This window comes from Pelophylax lessonae (assembly GCF_965119305.1).
Source record: "Pelophylax lessonae genome assembly, chromosome: 2".
In the NCBI taxonomy this organism is placed as follows: Eukaryota; Metazoa; Chordata; class Amphibia; order Anura; family Ranidae; genus Pelophylax; species Pelophylax lessonae.
The window spans coordinates 211,611,647-211,638,997 of record NC_138769.1 but is presented as its reverse complement, the minus strand read 5'-3'; the positions used below and the strand labels follow the sequence as shown (position 1 = coordinate 211,638,997).

The 27,351-nt window shown below is 46.3% G+C and overlaps 1 protein-coding gene across 1 annotated transcript in view; it reads right to left on the bottom strand.

Annotated features, from left to right (window-relative positions):
* LOC309547666 (amine oxidase [flavin-containing] A-like) overlaps positions 1-27,351 on the bottom strand; it is a 223,767-nt gene that overhangs the window by 110,753 nt on the left and 85,663 nt on the right. Inside the window, exons 4-6 of the mRNA XM_082247561.1 lie at positions 24,016-24,120; positions 11,934-12,025; positions 9,129-9,270 (exon numbers count right to left, since the gene is read on the bottom strand). Coding sequence (XP_082103687.1) covers positions 9,129-9,270; positions 11,934-12,025; positions 24,016-24,120 — 339 coding nt within the window. The remainder of the gene's footprint in view (positions 1-9,128; positions 9,271-11,933; positions 12,026-24,015; positions 24,121-27,351) is intronic.

Below are 27,351 nucleotides of genomic sequence, written 5' to 3'. Positions count from 1 at the left end.
CTTGTAGAATCATACTCAAAAAGATTTGAGGCTATAATTGGTGCCAAATGTGCTTCAACAAAGTATTGAGCAAAGGTTGTGAATACTTAAGTAAATGTGATTTTTTTCGTTTATAATTTTTAATAAATTTGCAAAGATTTCAAGCAAACTTTCACATTGTAACTATGGAGTATTGTTTGTAGAATTTTGAGGAAAAACTGAATTTTTGTAAAACCTTACCTGTAAAATTCCTTTCTCTGAGTCCTCCGACAGTCGCCGCCTCCTCTAAGTCATCACTATTGGGTATTGTCCACCTATCCGTAGGAATAGCTAGGCATATAGACTTAGTCAAAAGACAAAAGGCATTAGCATATACACACCCACGGGGGCTGTCCCATCTGGTCAATACCCCCCCTGCATCACCACTCCCAACTCAGTTTTGGTAGTATAGCAGTAGGTAATAAGAACCCCAAAAGAGGGGCGGGGGCGGCGACTGTCGGAGGACTCAGAGGAAGGAATTTTACAGGTAAGATTTTACAAAAATTCAGTTTTCTCTTACGTCCTCCGACAGTCGCCGCCTCCTCTAAGTCATCACTATTGGGATGTCCCAAAGCAGTATAGACATGAGGGGTGGGAGACGCAACCGTAGAAAAGGCAACGCAGTACCCACATCAGAGAAAGGAATCTTACATGCACCGTAAGAACCAACTGGGCAACAGAAAAAAACAATGCTCAACAGGAGCAACAGCCCAGGAAAGCAAATGCCAACAGCCAGGGACCCAGAGAAAAATTCAAGGGTCCATCATGGCACTGCCGCACTGAGAACTTTGCGGCCAAAAGAAGCATCAGCTGATGCCAGAACGTCTACTTTGTAGAACTTGGAAAATGTGTGCACCGACGACCAAGTCGCCGCCTTGCACACCTGGGTCACCGAGGCCTGATGCCAACAGGCCCAGGAAATACTCAAAGACCTGGTAGAATGCGCCTTAACAGGGAAGGGCGGAACCCGTTCCTTCAAGGCATAGGCCTGCTCAATGGTCTGTATGATCCATTTGGCAATAGTCGCTGCCGATGCAGCCAAGCCCTTCCGAGGTCCCTCAGGAAGGACAAAGAGAGAGTCCACCTTCCGAAAGGATTCCGTAGACTTCAGGTAGACCTTGATCGCCCTGACAACATCCAAGGAGTGCAAAGCAATCTCCTTAGGATGCTTAGGCTTTGTACAAAGCGAAGGCAAGACAATTTCATCATTAAGGTGGAAATCAGTGATCACCTTGGGAAGAAAGGACGGGGGTGTTCTCAAAACCACCTTATCCTTGTGAATTATCAAGTAAGGGGAGCGGCAAGACAACGCTGCCAGCTCCGACACTCTGCGAGCCGAAGTGATCGCCACAAGAAAGGCAACCTTTTTCGACAACAGAGGCAACGAAATCTCCCTGATATTTTCAAAAGGAGCACGCTGCAATGCGGACAGGACCAAGTTCAAGTCCCATGGAGGTAAAGGCTCCTTCCTAGGAGGAGCCAAATGTCGCACACCTTGAATGAATGTGAGCACCAAGGAATCAGATGCCACAGGGCATTGGAAAAGGACCGCCAGTGCTGACACCTGGCCCTTTATAGTGGCCAGCGCCAGGCGCTGATCCACTCCAGACTGGAGGAAAGCCAAGATTCTCAACACTGAGTAAGAACGAGGGGAAAACCCCCTGGACTCACACCAGGTGAAGTAGGCTTTCCAGGTACGGTAATAGATGTTAATAGATAATAGATAATAGGTAATAGATTTCCTAGCCTTGATCAGGGTAGGGATAACCTCAGAAGATAGACCCTTGTCCCTCAAGACCTGGGTCTCAACAGCCAGGCCGTTAAAGCCAGCGACTGTAAAGCAGGATGGAAGATCGGACCTTGAGACAGGAGATCTTCCCGCAGAGGCAGACGCCACGGAGGCGCCACTGCCAGGTGAACAACGTCGGCGTACCAAGACCGGCGAGGCCAGTCCGGCGCCACCAGAATCACCATGTGCGGTTCCGAGACCAATCTGCGAAGGAACCGGGATAGTAACTGAATCGGAGGAAAGGCGTACATCAGACGATACTGATGCCAAGGGGCCACCAACGCATCCGAGGCGTCCGCCAACGGATCGCGCGTTCTTGCCACGAACCTTTCCACCTTTTGATTTAGCCGGGATGCGAACAGATCCACGTCTGGGGATCCCCACATCGCACACAGTATCTGAAAGACCTCCGGGTGTAGGGACCATTCCCCCTGGTCCAGGGTCTGGCGGCTCAGATAGTCGGCCTGCCAATTTTCCACACCCGGAATGTGAACTGCCGAGATCGCCGGGACATGAGTCTCGGCCCAAGACAGGATGTCGGTCACCTCCCGGGCTGCTCGAGCACTCCTGGTGTCCCCCTGGTGGTTGATGTAAGCCACCGCGGTAGCATTGTCCGTCTGTACGCGAACAGGCAGGCCCTGGAGAAGGTCTGACCACTGGAAGAGACAGAGTTTTATCGCTCGTAGTTCCAGCACATTTATCGGGAGGGAGGATTCCTCCTCCGACCAAGTGCCCTGGGCAGACAGGGTGCCCAGGACTCCACCCCATCCCGACAGGCTGGCATCCGTGGTAACCACAGTCCACACCAACGGGCACAATGACTTGCCTTCCGCCACCGACGGGGACTGGATCCACCACAGAAGAGCCAATCTGGTCTGGCGACTCAAGGAGACCTCCAGATCCAAGGACTGAGGAAGTCTGTCCCACCTGGCCAGGATCTCCGTCTGGAGAGGCCGTGTGTGGAACTGGGCAAAGGGAATTGCCTCGAAGGCCGACACCATCAAACCCAGGCCCCGCATGCAGGTCCTGAGTGACGAGGACAGATTGTCCCTGAGGGATCGGATTTCGTCCCGCAAAGTCCGGAGCTTGTCCTCCGGCAAGAACACCTTTGCCTGAGCAGAGTCCAGAACCATTCCCAGATAGGGAAGGCGAAGCGACGGAGACAACGCTGATTTTTGAACGTTGATGGTCCACCCGAACTCCTGGAGCGTCTGTACCGTGATGGACAGATCGCGCACAAGGTCCTGACTGGCACGCGATCTCAGAAGCAGATCGTCTAGGTACCCCAGGACCGCAATGCCCTGGGCCCGCAGCAGGCCCAGAACCGGTGCCAACACCTTGGTAAATACCCTGGGTGCCGAAGCGAGACCGAACGGTAACGCCACAAACTGGTAGTGGTCCTCTGTGATAGCGAACCGAAGGTACCGCTGATGACCCTCGAAAATGGGGATGTGCAGGTACACATCCTTCAGATCTATCGAAGCCAGGAACTCTGTTCAGCGCTTTTAGGTCCAGAATAGGACGCACTTTGCCCTCCTTCCTGGGCACAGTGAACAGATTCGAATAAAACGCCCGAAACCTGTCCCGATGAGGAACCGGGACAATCACCCCCTGAGCAAGCATGTCCTGCACCGCTTGATGCAAGTCCTGCAGATGCCCCGGAAGCAAATGGAGATTGGAGGGAAAGAATCTGTCCGCCGGCCTGGAAAGGAATTAGATCTTGTAACCTGATCGAACGATTTCCTGGACCCACCTGTCCGAGATCCGGAGCAGCCAAGGTTGGAGGAAACCGCGCAAACGTCCCCCCACCCCAGAAATGGGTGAGGGCGCCCCTTCAGGCAGAGGCGGAGTGTCCCGCCGAACCGGCATTGCCAGTCTTCTGCTTACCCGCCCAGGGTTTCTTCTGGTTGCCCTGGGCCTTGAAGGGCTTGCCCTTGGATTGGTTCCGAAAGGCACGAAAGGACCCCTGACTTGATTTAGGCGCAGAACCCCGCTTGCCACGGAAAGACTTGTTCTTCAGGTTCTGGGGTAGCATAGTGCTCTTACCCCCCCGTTACGCTCTTCACCAGGGTATCCAACGCCTCGCCAAAAAGACGAGAGCCAGCACAGGGAAAATCAGCAACAGTTAAGTACCGCGACACTCGAGAGGCGAGCCACCAAGGGGGCCTCATTCAGAGCTGCATCACACAGATACATGACTCCTTGATGGATCTGGTCCACCATTTCCAGTCGTGCAGGCGGCACGTCATCGGACACTAGGTTGCTTCTAAGCACCTTAATCCAATCAGCCACCGCCTGAGCCACCATAACGGATGCGAAAACCGGTTTGAGCAATGAACCCGCCACCGTATAGGAATGGCGGGCTAGAGACTCCAACCGCCGGTTCGTGGGATCCCGTAGCCGGCGTAAAAGGATAAAGCAATTTGAACCGACTAGGTACCAGGAATGGACGTTTCAACGTGCGCCACATTTCATTAACAGTGTAATGGAATTCCGCTGGGCAGGGAAAAACCTGCGCGGACTTGCGGGTCCTGTGCGTCCCAAATGAGGACACAACGCCCGGAGGACAGGGCTCATCCTCTAAATGTAAGGTTTCCTTAATAGAAACAATCAACTCATCCATGGTCGCCCGTTCTTCGGGCGACCCTGGGGAGGATGTATCAACACCCTCCACCTCAGCCTCCCCCTCAGACCCCGGGGGGTCCAAGGATGAGCGGGACCCTGAAAAGGGCACCCTTGCAGCAGCAGCCATATCCCCATCTGAATCAGAAGAGAGAGACAGCCTTGGCCGTTTTCTCGCAGCCCGTTTAGACATCAGCATTTCCATATTTGCCACTAAAGTCGCAACCACAGCAGCCAGATCAGGTCGCAGCGGGGCCACAGGAGAACTGGAAACTTGCTTTCCTGAGAATCCATGGCTCAAGACAATAAAAAAACTACAGTGCAAAAAAGTAATGTACTGTCCCCTTAAATAGCGCTGCGGAGTGCACAGCCCACCGCTACTGTCACAGCTATGAAGACCCCAAAAAGGAGAAAGAAAACTGAGCCAGAAGCAGTATGCAGAAGAAGACTGAGAGAGATACACTGCAGAGCCCGCAGATCGTTGCTACCTGTGCCTGTGCTGTCTGAGAGGAAGAGGAAATGCTGCTGGAGGGGGCTGGCTATAAGCCAGATCCCAGGGAAAATGGCTGCCCCATAGGGATGCATAGGAGGCTACACCAAGATGGCCGCCGACATGCGGCCGAACCGATCGTTCCACCGCCCACAAAATGGCGGCAGATGGCGCCAAAATGAGCTGTAAACTCGCCCCAGAGGGGCTATACACGTGTGCATATAAAAAACATGGCGGACCGCGCAAATTTTCCCCCGCAGCGGCCGCCGCACAACACACAAGTCTGTACCCCCAAACATGCACCTAAGGTGACACTGGGACAGGGACCCCCGGCAAAACATACAGTGTACACAGCGAACCCCGCAGGGATCGCACAGAGAGTCACACAGGCACAGACATGGGGACACACAGCAACACAGACTGTAACCTCAGACAGAGGCCCCACACAGAAAGTACTTACCTGTACCCGATGGTGTGGGGGAGCCTCTATGCACGGATAAACCTCTGTCCTCATCTGACAGGGAGTGCCGTGAGCCAGGGACATGACGCTGCAGTACCGCAGACAAGTCCTGTGAGGTAGCCACCTCACGGCTGCATCCCTGCAGCGAACAGGGATGGGTCGTTCTTAATGCCAGGGCGAACCATAGCTGAACGCTCGATGGCGGGCTGGGGGTCCATCTGGCCCTCTGTGCCCTGGAGAACCAGGGAGGCCAGTCCGAATCCCAGCACCGCATGATCCATCTTCATCCGAAGAATAAACTAACACTAAAGCTGGCAAAATAAACAGCTAGTAAAGTGAGAGAAAAAAAACTGACATTTTAAAAGAAAATCAGATAAAAGATTTAGGAAGGCTGAGACTGAAGCCCCAGCACAAGGTAGCCTGACTATTCCTGATTGCTAGGCAAACTAAAACTGAGTTGGGAGTGGTGATGCGGGGGGGTATTGACCAGATGGGACAGCCCCCGTGGGTGTGTATATGCTAATGCCTTTTGTCTTTTGACTAAGTCTATATGCCTAGCTATTCCTACGGATAGGTGGACAATACCCAATAGTGATGACTTAGAGGAGGTGGCGACTGTCAGAGGACGTAAGAGAAATAATGAATTTAATCCATTTTGGAATAAGGCTATAGCATAACAAAATGTGGAAAAAGTAAAGCGCTTATATATGCATATATATGTACACATACAGTATGTATATGTATGTTATCCATGATACTCTGATTGGTGGAATTATGATTTTATCAGTGAAGTTTACATTTACAACCTACATTATTCCGTGTCTTGTTGTAGCCCTGATAAAGAGGGAATTTTTCTGATCCCCAAAACCCATTAGCTGTTTTATAGTACAAACTAATAAATTAATTTGTACTCTTTTATCCATTGGCCTGCGCTCCTTTTATTTATGACTGCATAGACAAGATGAAAGGGATTCTTTAAAGATTCAGTCAGAAATTTGCACATTTAGAGGCATATTTGGTCAATTAGGTTATCCAGGTTAGATATTCAGGTGGGATCATATATGTCATAACCTTAAGGCTCCTTTCACACACTCCGTCCGTTGGACGGAGTCCGTTTTTCTCAGCGGGGGATCGAGCCGCCGATCCCCGCTGAGCAGGAGGATGACAGCTGTGTCTCCGTGCTGTGTGCGGAGACACAGCTGACAGTTCCCCATGCATCTCTATGGGGGAAATCGGATGTCAACGGACCGTCAGTCCGTTCTCACCCGATTCCATCCGATCCGCTGGACGGATGGAAAATAGGATTTCCATCCGTCCAGATTTGACGGATCGGATCAGGTCGGATGTCAGCAGACATGTCTCCGCTGACATCCGATGCCCCATAGGAATGCATGGGGGGACCGTTCAGATCCGCCAAAAAAACGGACAGGCGGATCTGAACGGTCCGCCTGTGTGAAAGGGGCCTAAAAAGTCTGTGGTCATGTGCAACAAAAGTATCAGCAGGAGAGGATCTTCATGTTGGCAGGTCATTGGCACCATTAATCATTACTTTTTTTTTTAAATTAAGGACATTTTCACAGTGTCTGCGTGTTTATTTACTATTTTACTTGTTTTTGTCAATGAGTAACAAAGGGTGCTCATTATTCATATAGGTGGTAAAGCTAGATATTTGTGGGCCTCATACCTTAAAGAGGGCTTCCAGATTCCAATAAGTCCTCCCCCACATCCAGTTCAGGAAAGTGGGAATGAGGCCCTTAACCCCCTCAGCATGAGGAGCTTTGCAAAGGAAGGAGGCTTTGCATTCCCTTAATGTTGAGGGCATATGGACTGGTATGGTTCAAGAGTGAGGGAGGCACATGCTCGCTGCCCCCCTCTCTTTTCTGGCCAGTCCTTCAAGGTCTGGTATGGATTTTAAAGAGGACCTCAAGCCATTTTTATTTTAGGTAAATAATGTGTACTGTCCCTTTAAAAATGGCATGAGTTCCTTTTCAAATTAAATACCAGAAACGTATCTATGATCTTGAGGGGGACCCCATGCATTTTTTATAAACAGAACCAGCCAGCTAGGAAATGTAAATTTAGCAGTAATATTTTTTTCTTTCTTAATGGTACTTTTGCTGGAGTACATCATACAGATGTGCAACTTCATGTGCGAGTATAAGACATCCCCAAGCATGTTATTTAAAGGAATTGTGTATTATGAAAGTGGAGTTCCACCCATTTTAGTAACTTTAGATCTATGTGATCCCCTTTAAAACTACTTTTACCAATGGAAACTTTTTTTTTTTTGCTAGTAAATACCTTATTTTCTTCTTTATTCATCCTCTCCTCACTTCCGGGTCTGGCCTCCGATCGGCGATTACGTCATTCGGCGATTCGCAGGGGGTGCTGGGATGTATCTCAGGGCATGAAATCTCGCATTATTACACAGGAGTCCTAAGGTGTAGTGTTTGTATTGAGGCCGTACTCTGCCCCGCCTCCTCTCAGTGAGCGAGGACTGAAAGCATTATATCCTCACTGAGCTCACAGAGAGGAGGCGGGGCAGAGCACGGCCTCAATCCAATACATACAGTACAGCTCACTGAGAGGAGGCGGGGCAGAGGTGGGGAAGAGCACGGCCTCAATACAAACACTACACCTTAGGACTCCTGTGTAATAATGCGAGATTTCATGCCATGAGATACATCCCAGCACCCCCTGCGAATCGCCGAATGATGTAATCGCCGATCGGAGGCCGGACCCGGAAGTGAGGAGAGGATGAATAAAGAAGAAAAAAAGGTATTTCCTAGCAAAAAAAAAAAAGTTTCCATTGGTAAAAGTAGTTTTAAAGGGGATTACATACATCTATGTAATCCAAGTTATTAAAAATGGGTGGAACTCCACTTTAATGTTGCCCTTTAAAGTGGATGTAAACCCTCACATACACCCAGCAAAGTAAATAGTCTCAGATGATACACCGAGATGAAACAAATCCTACCACAAAAGTTTTACATTTGCATTTGCTATCATCCCCTTTCTACACTCTTTCAAAAGTGCAGATTATGTTAAAAGGTTTCTTCATCTTTTAGCAGTACATAGGGAAGGGTAGGGAGACTGCACCAATGTTGTGTAAAAGCTGATTGGGGAGAGGGACAACCCCCCTCCCCATAGGCAGAGGAACAAAGGAACATACAGAGCTGTATTCTGAATAAACAAGCTCAGTGCTTATCTCCCTCTAAGCACCCTCCCCGACAGAAATATTTAGTTCATGTTATCTCATGTGTCGGAGACCTTGTCAGAAGTGACTCACGCTGATAACAGAGGAATGAAGCACCACAGAGAAATGACATTTAGAGCTTTGGGGAGAGATAAGTAAACAATACAGTTATTTGTGCTAAGTTCAAATTTCATGAATGGGGTTTACAAACACTTTAAAAGACCAGCTCCTGCTGAACGCTAACTTACTTTTTTTTTACATTGGTACCTGTCCCCCTTGGCAGTGCCCAGCTTCCGCTTCATTTTTTAACAAAAGCCTGTAAATTTGCCTTGGAAAAGGCAGAAAAAAAATGACGTAGACTTTAATAGGGTATAGGCACTATGATTGGGAGTGTGCAAATTTCCTGCTGGGTTCGGCAAACATTCAGTGAATCAAACATTACTCAGTTTGCTCATCCCTGTGAATTTGTTATTACTTTTTATACATTTAGCATAACATACATATCGTCAGCGTATGACTGTTTCTGGCACATAATAGATAAAAGATGTGTTACCTGGCCTCCATTTTCCACAGAAAACATGCGATCTGTTCCTCCACAAAGTTTTGTGTACCATAGGAACCACAGAGCAGAAACATGCTGTGTTTCGGAGGTGACATTCACATTCACAAAAAGCTGAGCAAACCTTTTAGCTGCTCTGAAAAAAAAAAAAAAAACAAGCATCTTTTTCACATTCTTATTAAGTATTATCAGGTGCTATTGTTTTAGACTGCAATAATACCATGCTATAGCCCTGTTATGTAATTAAAGTAATAGAAACCATGCACAACACATTGACACTATTTAGAAATTATTCTAAAGTGATTGTGACAGGCTGGATGTACTATTTAACTTGTGAGTTTATCTAACAATTAGGGGTAATTTACTAATGGAGCAGAGACAGTTTGCTTAGAAAATTGGATGTTCACTACTTAAAAACTGATATAGAAAATACATTTTCCTGGATTTTCTAATCAACAGAAGGGTACATGCACACTGGCAATTAGATTGTGGTTTTTTTTTATTGTTTTTTTATTGTTTGTGCTGATTTTGGGTACACATGTCGATTTTAGGTGTCAGTAGCATGCAGAAAGGTGTTGGCCCTGTGGTCCTCAGACTAAACTAGTGTAATTCCAGTGTTCACCAGCGGGTGTCTCTCAGCAGCCAGCAGAGCTTAAAGCAGGGTAAAAAGATAAGTTCACCTTTTAACAAGAAATAATAAATGTGCATTTACTATTTTTTGTTTTAGGAGCCTGGAAATTATTGCACCAGCAATCATTAGATTGCTGATACCATGCAGGTCTACTGCAGACTGACAGTGTAAGCTGTCTGCAGGCAGTTTTACACTGAAAGGAAGAATCATTGAACTACCACAGTGCTCAACAGCGCCATAGTAGGTAATTGAGAACTACAAGCCGACAGCCGCAAAGGATGTAGGTAGTTGTAGTCCATTCATTTACAGAACACTGTAAATGAATGACAAGGCAGAGCCCCCGCTCACCTCTTCTCTTTAGATTAGGCAGCGAGCGGAGGGAGAAGATCCCCTGCTCACTGTCAAAACTGGGGTTCGAGGTGGAACGGGGGCTCGCACATTTTGTAACATGTTACAACACCTATATATGAAAAAAATGTGTAGCGCTATTATACAAATAAGATATCATGAATTATAATATATATTGTGCCAGTGAAGCAAAACAATAATCCAATCATGTGTAGTAGTCCATAGTCCACAGTGAAGCTAATCAGTGATATGTGGAGTGTCATGACACTCGCCAAAGTACTGTATAGTTTGATGAAAAAGTACAAAAATTATGAATCCACCTCCAGTGAATATTGCAAGAAAGAAAGTGCTCCTCCTCTACTACTCAGATGCACTCACCAGAAACTATAAGGGAAAGGGCCTTGACCACAGCCTAATCGAGAGCTGGAAATCCATCCTGTCCTGCAGGAACGTCCTCTCGGTCTCAGTATACTGGATATGCTGTATAAGCGAAATAAGACGAAGCTTTAAAAATCCAGCTCTGAGGAAGTGGGGACACCCCTCAAAACACGTCAGCTTCATTTGGAGATTTCCATTCCACGACTGTCAAAAACCAGCAGGTTATTCTGAGTGAAGAAATGGGTGGACTTACACTTATAATTTGCTTGATTTTTCGTCTTATTTCGCTTATACAGACCACTCTATAATCTGTGGGTCATTACTCTCTTGTAAGCAGGATCTCCTCTCCCAACACAGTGATGACGTGTGCTTTCAGGATTTACGGCATTTGGTGTGGGGACCTTTTTCCTGTTACAACTCTTTTGCATATGGACATTCCTTTATTGGACAGAACATCATTATTACTGGTGCTATACTCTGTTGTTACTATCTTACAATCTTACCTAATGGTGCTGGCTGCCTATATTTAGTTCTAATATCAAGCGCAGATATTATTTTGCTTTAGTTGTCAGAAGATAACTAGGAAAACTAATAACATTGATAAATCAGTTCATTGCACAGGACACTGGAAATTGTATTTACCCTGAAGAAAACCGTAACTACACACATAAGAACTAGAGTTGGGCGAACAGTTCAAGCCGAGCAAAAGTTCGGCCCGAACATCGCCTGTTCGCCCATTCGGCGAACACCCAAATTTGCTGGGCACTTGGCACCCTGAGCGCCCCACAATGCACTACACGCTGTAGAGTGCATTCTAAGCCCAGACTGGGCAAAGCTTTGTCCAATCAGGGCATAGTGAATAGCTAGTTGTTAAGAAAAAGGCCAGGAAGCCTTAAGAGTGGGGGAGTCATCCGCTGTCAATGGGCTTCCCCACTGACAGCTGAATGAAAAAAAAAAATCATTCCCAGAAATAAAAAAATGTTAAAAAAATGTCATGGGGGTCCATCCCCTTCAATCTATACCAGGCCCTTTGTATCTGGTATGGATTTTAAGGGAAACCCTATGCCAAAATGTAAAAAAAAAAAAACGGTGTGGGGTACCCCCCGGTATCCATACCAGACCCTTATCAGAGCATGCAGCCTGACAGGCCAGGAAAGGGGGGGGGGGAGGGGCGAGTCCCCCCCCCCCCAAACCATACCAGGTCACATGCCCTCAACATAGGGGTGGCAGTTCAGGTCCAAACCTTTGCGATGTTCGAGAGTTCTGGCGCAAACTGATTGGAAAGGGGGGGAGGGGTGTGTTCGGCCCATCTCTAGTATGGACTGCTAAACTACATTATAAAATATTTATGGTTTTAATTGGTTTTAGATATTTTTTAAGTATGGATATGCTAGTATCCTCATTGGTATTACAGCTCAAAGAAAGGTATTTGGAAATCTTACCTTGTCCAGCAAACTTTGTCAATAAACTCCTTCATCGTCATCTTGTCCCACTCCAATGCATGAGGAGCTTTCCATGGGGCATCAACAGGAATCTAAAAAAAATAAATAATAAGATAATAAATAAAAGATGCATATGGTTCTATATACAAGCCTTAGGCACTCTATTTTTAGCCATGTGACTGTAATTTTTAAATCTTATTGGACAACTCAAAATAACTCACTTTTTGAAAATAAGTATTCTTCTGGTATGTTGACTTTAAATGAACTAAGCCTATAGTCATTACTAAACATACCATATGTCGCTCCAGGTAAGATTAGGCTTCACACATTGTAGTTACGCCTCAGGTGCTGGATAGGCTTATCTCCACCGAAGCAATCAATTGTACCAGCAACAGGAACACCACACACCAAGCTATGAAATAATATCCTTCCTTTATTAAAATAGCCAGCAGGAACAAGTACTATCTACGGCATTTCACACCAGGCACAATTCTTTCTCAAGCACAAACTCTTGCAGAATAGTACTTGTTCCTGCTGGCTTTTTTAATAAGGGAAATATATTATTTTGCATCTTGTGGTGCGGTGTTCCTGTTGCTGGTAAAATTAAACCTATACAGTGAAACCTTGGATTGCGAGCATAGTTCGTTCCAGAAAGGCTTGTAATCCAAAGAATTGTAAATCAAAGAAAATTTCCCCATAAGAAATAATGGAAATTAAGATGATTTGTTCCACAATCATTTATCCATTTAAAAATGATTACAGTACAAAATACAGTACAGTATAAAATGTATGGTGTATACATTACGTGGTCAGAGGTCCGGGCGCAATACAAATAGTAGAAGGATCACAGTTTTAATGTAAACAAAAAGTGGAATTACTCTCACAATGTTAAAAACATTATCTCGCGTTAAGGAGTCTGGTGCTCACCCATGTAAAGCCGGGTGGACATTGTGATTAAGGATGGATTTACAAGGGATTTTATTTTGGAGATTTTTATAATTTTTTTAATAGATGACTTGTCAAACATTTGGGTGTCCTTATTTTAAGCTTTCAACTTAATTTTTTTTTTTTGTGAATGAGTAGGGGTAGTATGTATGGTCTATGGTGTTTCCAGATTCTGGTAAATTCCCTGCCCACAGACCTGTCTAACCACCAGCCAGGGCTGTGGGGATGAGGCCATGGTCCTCATCATTATGGGCATAAGGCACCCCCCCATGTTGAGGGTATATGGCTAATATGGTTCAGGAGGGGGGATGCACACTTGCCAGCCTCCCCCCACCTCCTTTCCTGGTCAGCCAAGCTGCATTCTTTGACTAAAGCAGTTCTACGTGTTTTTTTTTTATTATTAAATATTGTAGCACCCTTCTAGATATGTGCTAGGTTAAAAGCATTGTTATGCTCCATCTGCTTATCAGGGAACCCTGATCTATAAGTTTTGCCTGTTGCATGTGTCCATGTATGATTCACTTGGTCTGAGGGAGTGTCCCCACTGTATCCAATAGGGGAGCCTGTTGAACAGTAGAGGAAACCCAGCCAGTGACAAACAGGCTTTTGTCACAGTCCCAGTGGGAGAGCACAACCGCAGTGCATCCTGGGATTGATCATAAAAGCCAAGGGCACATGTGACAGGGCATCTTTGGCGGGAAGCAGAGTCCCAGGAGGAGGGTGATGGCTGTCTCTCCTCCTGTAGTCTGAGGAAGGTGGTCACAGGCAGTTGGCCTAGTGAGCCAGGTGTGGAGCTGAGTCTTGAGGGTCCTGGAAAGCTGACGGTGGAGCTGCAGGCAGAGTCACAGTGTCCGTGAGTACCAGGGGGCTTGCCAAGGGTTCTGCCCAGGAAAGGGGACCACTCCAGTGAGGTCAGAGGACAGAAGACAGTTAGCAAGAGTAAAGGGGGTGCCGAGTAGAACCTTGAAGAGTAAGGGTCAAGGGGGTGCCAAGCGGGGCCCTGAAGAGTGATTCACTACATAGTTCCCCTATCAAATACTTCACTCCAGTGGCAAGGTGAAGCAGCGGCCTTGCTGCACTGAACATAGCTAGAAGTCCTCAAGTTGTGCATAGTTGGAGTATCCCACTCATCTCTTCTCCCATCCCAAGTTCTAAAATAAAAACAACAAAACCCAAATCCCCTGGACTGTTTCCTGACTGAGCCAAACACTTAAAGCACTAAGAATTCATAAGTTGTTGCTATGGGTAACCCAGTGGAATCCACTTCAAGCAGCTCCCAAGGGATAAGTGCTACATTTGGGGGCTCGCCCGGGATATCGCCCTGGGTTACCGGCCTGGTTGCTAATGGCAACGGCCGAAGAAAATCTATGACAACATAATTTTTCTCTCAAAGACTATGTTCTAATGCTCAAGACAAGTGTAAGACCTGCTCTACAGGAGATAGGGAGAGTGGGATGAAGAGAGAATTGCACACTAATGGTTTAACGATAACAATAACTTTTGTGCAAATCAATCAATATACACGTATTGGGATTTTTTTTTACCAAAAAATATGTAGCAGAATAAAAATTGGCATAAAATGATGAAAAATTTCGATTTTTAAATTTTTGTTTTTGGGGATGTTATATAGCAGAAAGTGAAAAATATTATTTTTTTTTTTTTTTCAGAATTGTGGCTATTTTTTTGTTGATGGCGCAAAAAATAAAAATCATACTGGTGATCAAATACCACCAAAAGAAAGCTCTATTTGTGGGAAAAAAAGGACGTCAATTTTATTTGGGTACATCGTTGCACGACCACGCAATTGTCCAATAAAGTAACACAGTGCGAATCGCAAAATATGGCCTGGTCATTAAGGGGGTAAATCCTTCCGGTCCGGAAGTGGTTAAAATGGGGGTGGCAGTAGATTCAGGCTTAGTATTTGACTGGAATTTCCCTTTAACTGTTAATTCACGTCCAACTAAACATTACAATACAGTGTCAAACAAATGAAACAAAAGGACATTAAAAGCAGTGTTCAGCAATGAGTCCTGATCAGAAACGGTTTATGCTACAGAGTCTTGCCAGACTTCTGACAAATAGCAGATCCGAGTAGGCAGTAATGACTTTCCTGCTCCCAAACAAAGCATCAAACAGTTCAGTTAATATATTTCAAGGAACTATATTAAAACTTTGCAAATTATTCATACTAATTGCTGTTTTTGTGCAGTTTTGTGAGTCACTTTTTTTCATCTACTGATTATAGTCGGGGCTTTAAATATAAATAGTCCAATTAAATTAACAAAACATAATTTGGCACAGAGTGCTTAAAGCTGAATTCTAGGAATTAAGCCACTTTCTAAAAAATGCTGGTTTGCTATGGGTTATGTCCAAGGAGGTGCATGCAATTATCTCTTTATCACTATACTCCCAACGCTCTGACAGGAGAGACCCCGCCTTCTCTGCCCATCCTATCTGATGATGAGACTAAAATGCATTATTTGGCCTCAATACCAAATGATATGTCTGGCGGAAATCCAATTCAGCTCACCATCCAAATAACACCATTCCTACAGTAAAGCATGGAGGTGGTAATATCCTGTTATGGGGGTGTTTCTCTGCAGCAGGGACTGGAGCACTTGTCAGGATAGAAGGAAAAATAGATGGGGCAAAATACCATCAAATTCTTGAGGAAAATCAGCTGATCTCTGCCAGAAAGTTTTCAATGGGAAGAAGGTTTACCTTCCAAAATGACAATGACCCAAAGCACACAGCAAGAATGACCACACAGTGGTTGAAGGAGAAGAAGGTGAACATCCTTGCATGACCTAGTCAGAGCCAAGACTTAAAGTGGATGTAAACCCGATCCATGAAATCTGACCTGACATCTATATGTAGTGTTTACTTATCTCTCTCTAAAGCACTAAGTCCCGTGATTCTCTGCTGTTCCGTTCTTCTGTTATCAGCATGATAACTTTTGACATGTTCTCCGACACAGGAGATAAAAGCAGCTGGAAATTTGTCGGTGATGGTCCTCTAAATAGATTAGCAGAGAGCTTGTCTATTCACAACACAGCTCTGCAAGTATCTTTGTTCTTCTGCCTATGTGGAGGGGGAGTGTTTGCCTTTCCTCCAATCCGCTGTCAAACAGTGTATGCGCACAGGTGTCAAACTGACGGGCATCCAGCTGTTGAGGAAAGTCCCACAGGGCATTGCAGGGCTGACCATTACAAACATGACTCCCACAGCCAGAAGCATGATATACAAGTAAAACATATGTTATACAAGTAAAACATATGTAGGGAGATTTGTTTAATCTCTGTGTATCATCTGAGGCTGTTCACTTCACTGGGTATATATGCGGGCTTACATCCATTTTAAAGGGGTTGTAAAGGTTCGTTTTTTTTTTTTTTTAATAAAAATAGCAAACATGTTATACTTACCTGCTCGGTGCAAGGGTTTTGCACAGGGCAGCCCCAATTCTCCTCTTCTTGGGTGTCCTGCAGGCGCTCCTGGCTCTTCCCCCTTCATCGAGTGCCCCCACGGAAACCAGCTTTCCATGGGGCCACGGGGCAAGTCCCGCTGCTGTGTCTATTGACACAGACAGCGGAACTCGGCCCTGCCCCGCCCCCTACTTCGTGTCACTGGATTTGATTGACAGCAAAGTGGTTATGAGTAAGCGACCTACAGCGTCGTGAAACGCGTCAACCTGGCACGTCTATCTGCACACTGTCTGTCTATTTCATTTATGAAGAATAAAGGATACTTTATGATTTCAACATATACCTTGAGTGCGGTCTCAAATTTTGGATTTCTACAGCCAATGGCTCCTGCTGCTTTCAATCTGCCCAATGAGGAAAGAGAAAGCGGCTGGAGCCGCTGGGCTCGTGTTCATCATTGGACTGGATCAGGCTCAGGTAAGAAAAAGGGGGGTTCTGGGGGCAGCTGCAGCAAAGGTTTTTCACATTAATGCTTAGAATGCATTAAGGTGAAAAACCTTGAGACTTTACAATCATTTTAAACCCCCATTGAAAATCTGCGGAATGACTTGAAGACTGCAGTCCACAAATGATCACCATCAAATTTACCTGAGCTTGAGCAGTTCTGCAAGGAAGAGTGGGAAAATATTGCAAAGTCTAAATGTACAAAGTTAGTAGAGACATATCCCAACAGACTGGCTGTAATTAAAGCAAAAGGTTGTTTAACAAAATAGAGATTTTTTTTTTATTTCTGACTTGTTAGTGTTCTATCTGAAATATAGATGGATTGTTATAAGTTGCACTAATAAATACAGCTGGATAAATCACAAACTGTGTTTGTCTTCACTTCAGGCTGCCAAGCAACAAAATGTGATTTTTTTAAAGGCGGTGATTCTTTTCTATACCCACTGTAGTTGTGAGCTAATGAGTGATAAAGGAGGGGGGGATTCATTTAGCCCAGAGATTATGTTTTTCTTTTTAAATGGAACAGTGATAACAAATGAAATCCTGTATCCAATTCCCTCCTTCTCTTTATCAAATTTTAAATTGGTAATGCAGACTTCAGAAGCAGGCATATTGGTTTTTCACCAACAGAGTTGCCAAGGGGCAGACAGGGTTTTGTAGGCTGCATTGTTAATACTATACGGAGAAGGATACAGACTTTAATACTTAACTGCAATCCCCCTCAAGGATAAAACAAACAGTAAACTCCTCGCTATAAGATCCCCATTGACCATACATGATACAGCTCATGTTAAAGCAATGTAGTATAATATTCTACATCTAAAGTACATGAATTGTGACTTAATTATGACTTTCATATCTTATTAGCTGTTATGATGTGACACCTGAAGATGAAAAAAATAGGATTTTTGACTTACAGTAAAATCCATTTCTCTGATGTTCATTGACGGACACAGCTCCTGATCTTAACCATTGGGTTATACTGCCCCGTACAGGAGTAGGACAATAGGCAGAAAAAAAGTTTGGCTATGCCTATGGTCAGTCCCAGGGGGTATACTCCTTCTCTCTGCTATAGGTACTCAGTTATGTTACAAGCAGTGTCAGAAGAATTACAACTCCACATAGGGGTGGGTGTTGTGTCCATCAATGAACATCATAGAAATGGATTTTACGATAAGTCAAAAATCCCATTTTCTCTTTCGTTCATTGACGGACACAGCTCCTGATCTTCTTAACCATTGGGACGTCCCAAAGCAGTGTTAACCACTTGCCGACCGCCGCAAGTACATATACTACGGCGGTCAGCCCCTCCTGGGCAAAGTGACGTACCGGTACGTCACTCGCCCACGAGCCAATAGGGGGCGAGCACGAGCCGCTTCCGCCCCGCGCCACCAGAGGCGCGCTTCCGCCCCCGCTCGTTCACAGGGATCCCCGCGCGAATGACCGGAAGCTAATGACAGAAGGCCCAGTAGGGACTGAACGCCCAAGTAGAGTATGCCTTGACAGGGGAAGGAGGAACCTGACCCCTGATGGAAAAGGCCTGAATCCCAGTCTGTCTGATCCATATGGAAATGGTCGCAGAGAAAACGGACAACCCTTTCCGAGGCCCATCTGTGAGAACAAATAGTCTGACTTCCTAAAAGACTCCGTAGCTGCCAGGTACACCCTAATTGCCCGATCCACATCTAAGGTATGCAAAGCAATTTCCTTAGAATGTGTTGGCCTGGGACAAAGGGAAGGCAACACAATGTCTTCATTCAAATGAAAATCAGAAACAAAAATTGGAAGCAACGACGGACAAGTGCAAAGAACCACCTTATCTCTGTGAACCACCAAGTAAGGTGAACGACAGGATAACGCAGAGGTAATAGCCACCAAAAAGGCCACCTCCTGGGACAGCATAAGTCGGGGAATCTCTCGAAGCTTCTCAGAGGGAGGCTATTGGAGGACTGAGAGCACCAAATTGAGGTTCCAAGGCGGTAACAGAGACCGCACTGGAGGAGCAAAATGCCGAACTCCCTGAAGAAAAGTAAGCACCAGGGAGTGTGTGGCCAAGGGCCGTTGAAAGAATACCGCTAAAGCCGACACCTGGCTGTTGATAGTACCCGTTGAAGGAAGGTCAAGATGCGAGCCACCGAAAAAGAATGAGGATGAACCCCAAGAGACTCACACCAGGCAATGTACATCTTCCATGTACGATGGTAGATCTTTCTAGAAGTAGATTTCCTAGCTTTTAACAGCATTGGAATCTCCTTGGGACAGCAGATCCTCCCTGAGAGGAAGCTTCTAAGGAACGTCGGTGACCAGCCGCACCAGATCGGCGTACCAAACCGGGCGAGGCCAGACCGGGGCCACTAAGAGAACCGGAACCCCTTCTGCCTCGATCCTGTGTAGAAGTCTTGGCAGAAGCTTGAGAGGAGGATAGGCGTAAATCAGATGATACTGATTATGTCTGCCACAGAATCCCGTGACCAAGCCACAAACCTCTGCACCTTTCTGTTTCACAGGGACGCCAACAGATCCACCTCGAGAATGCCCCACTAGAGACACAACTGATGAAACGCCTCCGGATGAATGGGCCACTCCCCTTGGTCCAATGCCTGCCAAATTAGGTAATCTGCCTGCCAGTTTTCTACCCCGGGATGGTGTACGGGGGAGAGGGCTTGAACAAACTGTTCTGCCCACCTTAGTATGCCGGCTACCTCCAGAGCCCCCAGGACACTTCTTGTGCACCCCTGGTGATTGACATAAGAAATGGCCGATGCATTGTCTGATTAAATGCGCACAGGACATCAATCAATCCAATGTTCCAGGCACAGTCTGATCGCTCAGAGTAACAAAACATTGATCTGTAGTCTGGACTCTTCCAATGTCCAGACCCCCATAGCAGAAATTTTGCCGAGGACAGCTCCCCAGCCGGACAGACTGGCATCCGTGGCGACCACTGTCCAATACAAGGGGAGAAAAGATTTGTTCAGCCCAAGCGCTGAAGAACAAAGACACCATATCAGGGACTCTTTCGTTCCCTGGCTCAGCCAGATTTGCAGATTCTTGTCCCATTTGGCCAGAATCTCCTTTGCAGGGACCTCGTATGGAACTGTACAAATGGAACCGCCTCGAAGGTAGACACCATCAGGTCCAGCACCCGAATGCCAGTCCAGAGGGATTACCATCTTCTGGACCGCAGGAGAAGAATTACCGCCTGCAGTTTCTGGAGTTTTCTTGCAGAGGAAGAAGCACTCTGGGTAAGGCTGAGTCCACAGTCAGATCCAGATAGTCCAGCTTTGTGGACGGAACCAGAGTAGATGTCTGAAAATTCAGAATCCAGCCAAACACCCTCAAGCTCATATGGTGATTTCCAGGTTTCCACCAGAACAGTAGGAGACCCGCTCGCAGAAGGAGGTCATCCAAGTATCCCAGTACTGCGATCCCACATTAGCGTAACAATACTAGCACCGGGGCCAACACTTTTGTGAAGACCCGAGGAGCAGAAGCAAGATCAAAGGGTAACACCACAAACTGATAATGCTCCTCTCCCATGGCAAAGCGGAGGAAGCACTGGAGACCGACACGTATTGAAATGTGAAGGTAGGCATCCTTGAAACTTGATCTTGTAGCCGGACCGAATTACCTAGTGGACAAACCTGACTTGTACCAGGGTGGTCCACGGGTCCGAGGACCAGCAAAGACATCCCCCCACCCCAGATATGGGTGAGGGCGCACCTTCATGCTGAGGGGGCCTTGTCCACGGGTCTGGAGAAGCCTGCTCTTGACTTGCCAGATCAAGTTTGCTTTGATCCTCCAGAGGAGGCCCAAAAGGGCTCCAATCCCTTGTCAGTCGACCCTGGGGGACAAAAAAAAGTTCTTATGAGCCGAGAAGGAGCGCCCACGTCTACAACGAGGGTCCTTGCCCTTAGTAGCTTCGGAAGAAAGGTACTCTTCCCCCCTGTGAGACCTTTAATGATATCATCCAGGATAGCACAAAACAGGCGATCTCCTTGAAAGGGCAGGTCAGTCAAGGTCTTTTTAGAAGTCTGGTTCGCAGACCAGCATTTGAGCTAAAAGACACGCCGAAGGACCACTGCCAAAACAGAAGGCTGAGCCACTAGGGGAGCCGCATCCAAAGTGACATCCCAGATAAACTGCAGCCCCTGGACCAGCTGGTCCGCCAGCTCAGCAAAGGTAGTGGGGAGCTACTCCCGCACCAGATCACGGCACAAAAGCCTAGCCTATTCGGTCAGAGTCTGCGACACCAGGGCAATGGTGAATATTGGCCTCAGTGCAGAACCAGCCAGGGTATACTTATTGCGGGCCACAGCCTCCGCCTTCCTGTCAGCCGGGTCCTTAAAGGCCGGGGGCTCTTCTACTGGAATGATGATTGCTTTGTTCAACCTGGAAACCGGAGGGTCCACCACCGGTGGCACAGTCCACGTCTTAAGAAGGGACTCTTCATAGGGGTATCGCCTAGCAAAATTGCTTAGGGACCCCAAGGTGACGCTTTGGTTGTCCCCACTATTTAGTGACAATTCTTCAAAATAGGAGGGGAAAGGGAACACCTTTTCCGCTCTGGATGGCTTGTGAATGCCAAAGGGAACCTGCGCCTCCACCCCCTCCCCCCCGATCACCAGCACAGCACCCTGCCCCCACCCCAGGCAGTGGACCAGGCCATCCCACAGCCCCAGCGACAATAAGAGAGGGGTTGAGGGAGGGACGGAGACGGGGCAATATGGCCCACAGGGACCACAAGACCGATGAGGGGGTGCCTAACAGAAAAGAGGGGAACCAAAGGGTCCCGACCATCTCCCATGGAGATTCACCCCAAAACTCTCCAGGAGGAGAGGGGGGACAGTCACTTACCATACCAGGAACCAGGTGGGCACCACTCAAGAGAGAACCTCCTCTCCATTGAAATGGGGGGGGGGGCAGTTTACCAGGAGGAATGCTGCGACTCAGGCCGAGACCCGGTCATATGCGACCGTGCGAGTAGTTTAAATTGTAGGCCAGTCCCCGTCCGGTGGGGTTATGACGCAGTCGACCTAGCACGGAACTGAGGTCTGTGCGCGCTCCCTGGCCTGACTGGGGTGACCACTGGATAGCCCATTGCCCAGTCCGGCAGTTGATTTTAGCTCTCAAAGGAAAAAAAAAAACAGGAGAAAAAATTCTAAAAATAAAAAAATTGCCAGGACCAGAGATCCCAGCAAGGAACTAGGTCCTTACTCCTGACTAGGAAGGAAAAACTGAGTACCTATAGCAGAAAGAGGGAGTATACCCCCTGGGACTGCCCATAAGCATAGCCAGACTTTTTTTCTGCCTAGTGTCCTACTCCTGTAGGGGGCAGTATAACCCAAAGGTTAAGAAGATCAGGAGCTGTGTCTGTCAATGAAAGAAAGAGAAATATACGTTTGGAGCCTCATACTGGCTTTGGTGTCATAGTAGTGACAACGTGCTCAAATTGAATGTGGTTTGCCTACTAAAGGGGAGTCAATGTTCACTTATCTAAGTAAACAAGGTGAAGTTATATTCACTTAGAATGTCAACTGTGTTAAAGGGAAATTAAAAACAGATTAAAACCCAAATCAAGTTTTTTTTTTAATCAGCACAAAAGGACAGTACTTACATTCACTAAGAAATGTTCCTTTTGCCGGTGGCTGCTGTCTTAGTTAAAGAAGCAATATTGGATTAAAAAAAAAAGCAAACATACTGTACCTCTATGCTACAGCATCGGTGTGATACTGCAGTTGTCTCACATCAGCTCTTAGTCTGTACGGAGCAGAGAGCAGTGGCTCTCAGTCACCGCTCTCTGCTCTGTTCCTCCATTAATCAATGGTACATCTGTTAGGAGAGGGGTGGATGCAGTTGGCTTCAGCTCTTAAAGTGGTTGTAAACCCACCTTTATAACTTGTAACTATAGGTAAGCCTATAATAAGGCTTACCTATAGGTACTGTAAACATCTCCTAAACTTGCACCGTTTAAGAGATAGTTACATTACATACAGCCTATGACGTCATCTGCGCATGGGCTCTGAAGAAATGGCCGCCCGTGCCTTTTCTTCAGAGCCTTGTGCCGTGACCGGCGACACCGATGCGCATGCGCAGGAGTGACATCACGCGGTTCCGGCCATTAATACAGCCGGAGTCCGCAGACCCGGAAGGAAGACGGGCGAAGATGGATGCGGCCGCCAGCGGGGACAACGCGGGCTTCGTTTGCAAGTAAGTGTCACATAATGTGCTAGTATGCGATGCATACCAGCACATTATGCATTTACTTTGCAGAGAAGAAAAAAAAAGTAAAAAAAAACAGAGCACTTTACTTCCTGTTTAAAGTGCACTGAGAGCCTGAGCCAGCTGTCAATCAGGCTGATAATATGGTTGGGGTCCTTCCAGAGACTGGAGCAGCTCTGTGATGTCAGCTGACAGCAGGCTATAGCCCACTATCAGCTGATTCTGGGTCACAGGAGGGCAAAAGTAAGTGCACTTCTGAGACCCAGAAAAGAAGTATGGCCAAAAAAGCTTTAGCCATAGGAGAACATGCACCCCGCCCCCTTACTTCTGCAGCTGTAATCTTCCAGTGCTACAAGGGTTAATACAGCTGCTAAGCCTGTCATATTAATTTCAAAATACTAACAATAACTTACAAAGCCAGCCACAATTTGGCCCCCAGTTACATAACTAACCTAGTCTCAAAATACCAACCAAATTTTTCTCTTCGCTCCTCCCAAGACCTCCTTCCCTCTAATTTCCATGTCAACGCCTGCTGTGCTTGCCTCTAGAACTCCTGAGCATCTCCCATCCTATGAAATTCCCTACCCCAATCTGTCCGCCTATATCCTACTCTGTCCACTTTTAGGCAATCCCTGAAAACCTTTTTCCTCAGAGAAGCCTATCCTGCCTCCACCTAACAACTGTACTTATTTTTTCCAATAGCTCATCCCCCACAATTATTACCTTTTGTATCACTTGACCCTCCCTTTTAGATTGTAAGCTCTAACGAGCAAGGCCCACTGATTCCTTCTGTATTGAATTTGTAATGCAACTGTACTGTCTGTTGGTAAAGCGCTGCGCAAGCTGTTGGCGCTATATAAATCCTGTATTATAATATATTATATACAGTATGCGGCCAGTGTGGAAGGCCAAGAGGAAAATGGTAGTCATGAAAAGACCTTGACCACATCCATGCAGAAGTTACAACCGCTCATTTTTTCAACAACTCTTACCTCTTTTCCCCATTCATCGATTGTCCTCCATAGATGATTATAATCCAAAATCACAAAAGGATTCCATGATGGAGGGAATGATCCATAAAATGCATATGTTTTACCCTTGAAAAGAGAAGGAAAAAAGGAGAGTAATTGTATATTTTATCATATAGAGCAGGGGTCTTCAAACTATGGCCCTCCAGTTGTTCAGAAACTACAATTCCCATCAAGGCTATTCATGAGTGTCAGAGTTTTACAATGCCTCATGGGATGTGTAGCTCCACAACAGCTGGAGGGCCGTAGTTTGAGAATCTCTGAGTATGTTAAAAAATATTGCTTAAACAAGTTTTGAGTGTACAGCATTAACTACAGCTTAGGACTTTAAATAGGTTCTCAATTTAAAGCTGTGGAATGAAGAACCACCTTTGCCCAGCATTGTCGAAAGATTTTTCTGCATCAATAATTATAAATGCCAGATCACTTTTAGAGTTGTATTTGATATGTTCAAACACTGCAAATACCCTATAAATATTGGATAGGGTCTTTTGTAAAGCCTGCCTGAGCAGGAGTTACGAGGAAAGCCAGGAGGTTAGACAGCCACAATTTTGGGATGAATTTTGGCATCAACATTTATTGCGGATTTTTACCAAGTATTACCTAGAGAGAGAGGTGGTCAAGTCCCTTTTTTTGGTAAAGCTTTGATTTACACCAATCAATTATTAAAATCACTGACAGGTAAAGTGAATTGATTATCTTGCTACAATGGCATCTGAAAGTCGAAAGAATATATTAGGCAGTGAGTAAACATGTCCACAAAGTTGATGTGGCAAGTGCCAGCTCCTTAACAATCAGCTAGTATGTTTACTTTTCTTTTTTTTTTTTTTAATTTGGAAATTGACCTTCCATTCACACTACCGCGACTTGTCAGGCAACTTGTCAGCCTGACAAGTCGCGGTCCATGCAGTGCTACAGGACCCATTCTAATAGGAGCGACACAAGCCGCTCCGACTTAGAAAAAGGGTCCTGTACTACTTCGGGGCGACCTCGGAGCGACTTGCATAGACATTCATTATATGAAGTCCGTGTAAAGTCGGAGCGACCTAGTGTGAACCGGCACTTAGACAGGTATATGTGGTATTTACCGAGTGTTTTATATTTTTTAGATAAAAATCACATGAACCTGTAGTAAAAAAACATTCTCATTATCGCATGAGATATTTAGATTCATGACCCAAATATTGCATGCAATATCCTTTAGTGAATTGAGCCCCAAGTTTCAAGCACATTTCTGTTTCCTGAAAGTTTTAGCATAAAACAAAATACTATTCATGATACTGTATATATAAGCAATGTCATGCAAGTAATAAAAGTACTATGTCTCATACTTGCCGTTGGCTACAGTAACAGTCCAATAAACAGGGTGACCCTGTTTTAGCTGTCTATATCCCTGGTGCCTATAGGGACCAGGATTCACCTGTCACAGTGGCCACTTCCCCCCAAAGATTCTTTAGAGTCCAAGTTCCATAAGAATGGACCTCAGCCTGGACCTGTATAGCACCCTGCGGCTAACTGTAGGCCTTGCATCAAGTGCCAAGGTGAGACCCCAAGCAAGATCCAGTGTCTGAAGCATTTCGAGCCATCTCAGTGGTGTGGGGACTGCTTCTATGGTTATATTAGAAAACAGAGAATAGTTAACTGAAGAATCCAAAGTAAATAGTAAACTAGTTAAGCTAAGTTTGATTTCTCTGTAAGAAGAGGTCAATCACCTTGGAGCAGGGGTCTCCAAACTTTTCAAACAAAGGGCCAGTTTACTGTCCTATAGATTTTAGGGGGGTCGGATTGTGCCCAGTAGAGGTAGAAAATGTCCCAAGCCCTGCATCAGCAAAAATAAACATGGCCTCAGGACTGTTTGTCAGTGGGAGGAGGATTGATTCCCCACCATTGTTATTAGTGGAAGGAATAGTGCCCATCATTGTTGTCAGTGGGAGGAATAGTGCCCTATCATTGGTGTCAGTGGGAGGAATTGTGCCCCATTTTTGGTGTCAGTGGGAGGAATTGTGCCCCATTATTGGTGTCAGTGAGAGGAATAGTACCCCATTGCTGGTTTAAGTGGGAAGAAGAGTGCCCCATCATTGGTATCGGTGGGAGGAATAGTGCCCCACCATTGCTGTCAGTGGGAGGAGTCGTTTCCCATCATTCAGCTTCGGGTGTGGCTGCTGGAAGGTTCTCTGGCTGTGTGTCTGTTGCTGCTGCAGGTGATCTGTGTAAGAGGGGAGTGAGGTGAAATCCCTCCCAGCTCTCCTGGCCCCCTTCTGGGGAAGCCATGGAGGCCAGCAGGGCCTCTCCTGCTGGAGGCTCTCAGACATCCCCTGGGCGGATGGATGGCACCCCTGCTCCTGTGCAGCCCGTGGTTGGTGATCTCTCTGCACCTGGTGAGGATGAAGATGCTGGATCCATTCGGGAGCGAGTGGTGGCCGGGATCAAAGTCCTCAATAAGGAGAGAGACAAGCTCTACAAGCTTAGAGCGGATTTAAAGCGCCTGAGAAAGCAGCGTGAAGGCTTGTTCAGCAAGAACCGTGGATCAATGGATTCAGAGGTCCAATTAGCGAAAGTCCGTGTGGATCATCAAGAAACTATCATGGCCATGATGGAAGGCAGGGATGGTCCCTTCAGGGAGAAGTTTTGCAATGAACGGAGGTTTGCAAAGATGGAGGTGGAGGAGGAGACCCCCGGTTCTGACCCCCTTCCCCCTCAAGGTGAGGTAAGCAGCCCATTGCCATCTCAGGGCTCAGGAGGCATGTTGAAAGTTATACAGGTAATGGAGTCTTCAATGCAGGAAGATCAGCTGGTGTTTGGTGATGTGGAGGATTTACCTGAGAGTGTGCCTGATAAAGTAAAGTATATAAAGCCCCAGCTTACAGATAAAACAGTTTTTGTGCCTTTTAGCACCTTGCCTAATGATGGGTTTCCTAATGACACTCCGGGTGATTCCCCTATGCTCAGCAATGTTGTGCCTGCTGCTGATGTCTCTAAACAGGAAAAGTTGTGTTTAAAAAATGACATTTCTGCTGAAGAACCACAAAACCCAGAAGAGCCGATTAACCCCCCTTCTGCTGAGCTTAAAACTATTTCAGTCACTGTTGAACAGGACTCTACAGCGCAGCAGCAGGAAACATCTGGTACTGCATCAGAAACAGTTATCCCTAATAACATTGCAGGCATGGTGGATCCCACCATTATATGTGGAACTGATAATGCTGCTTGTTTAGGCCAAGCTGGTAAAAATAATAATAGTAGTGTACCTGATAATGTGACATCAGTGTGGGGTCTTGGCCCTAATAAGCCTACATTTGC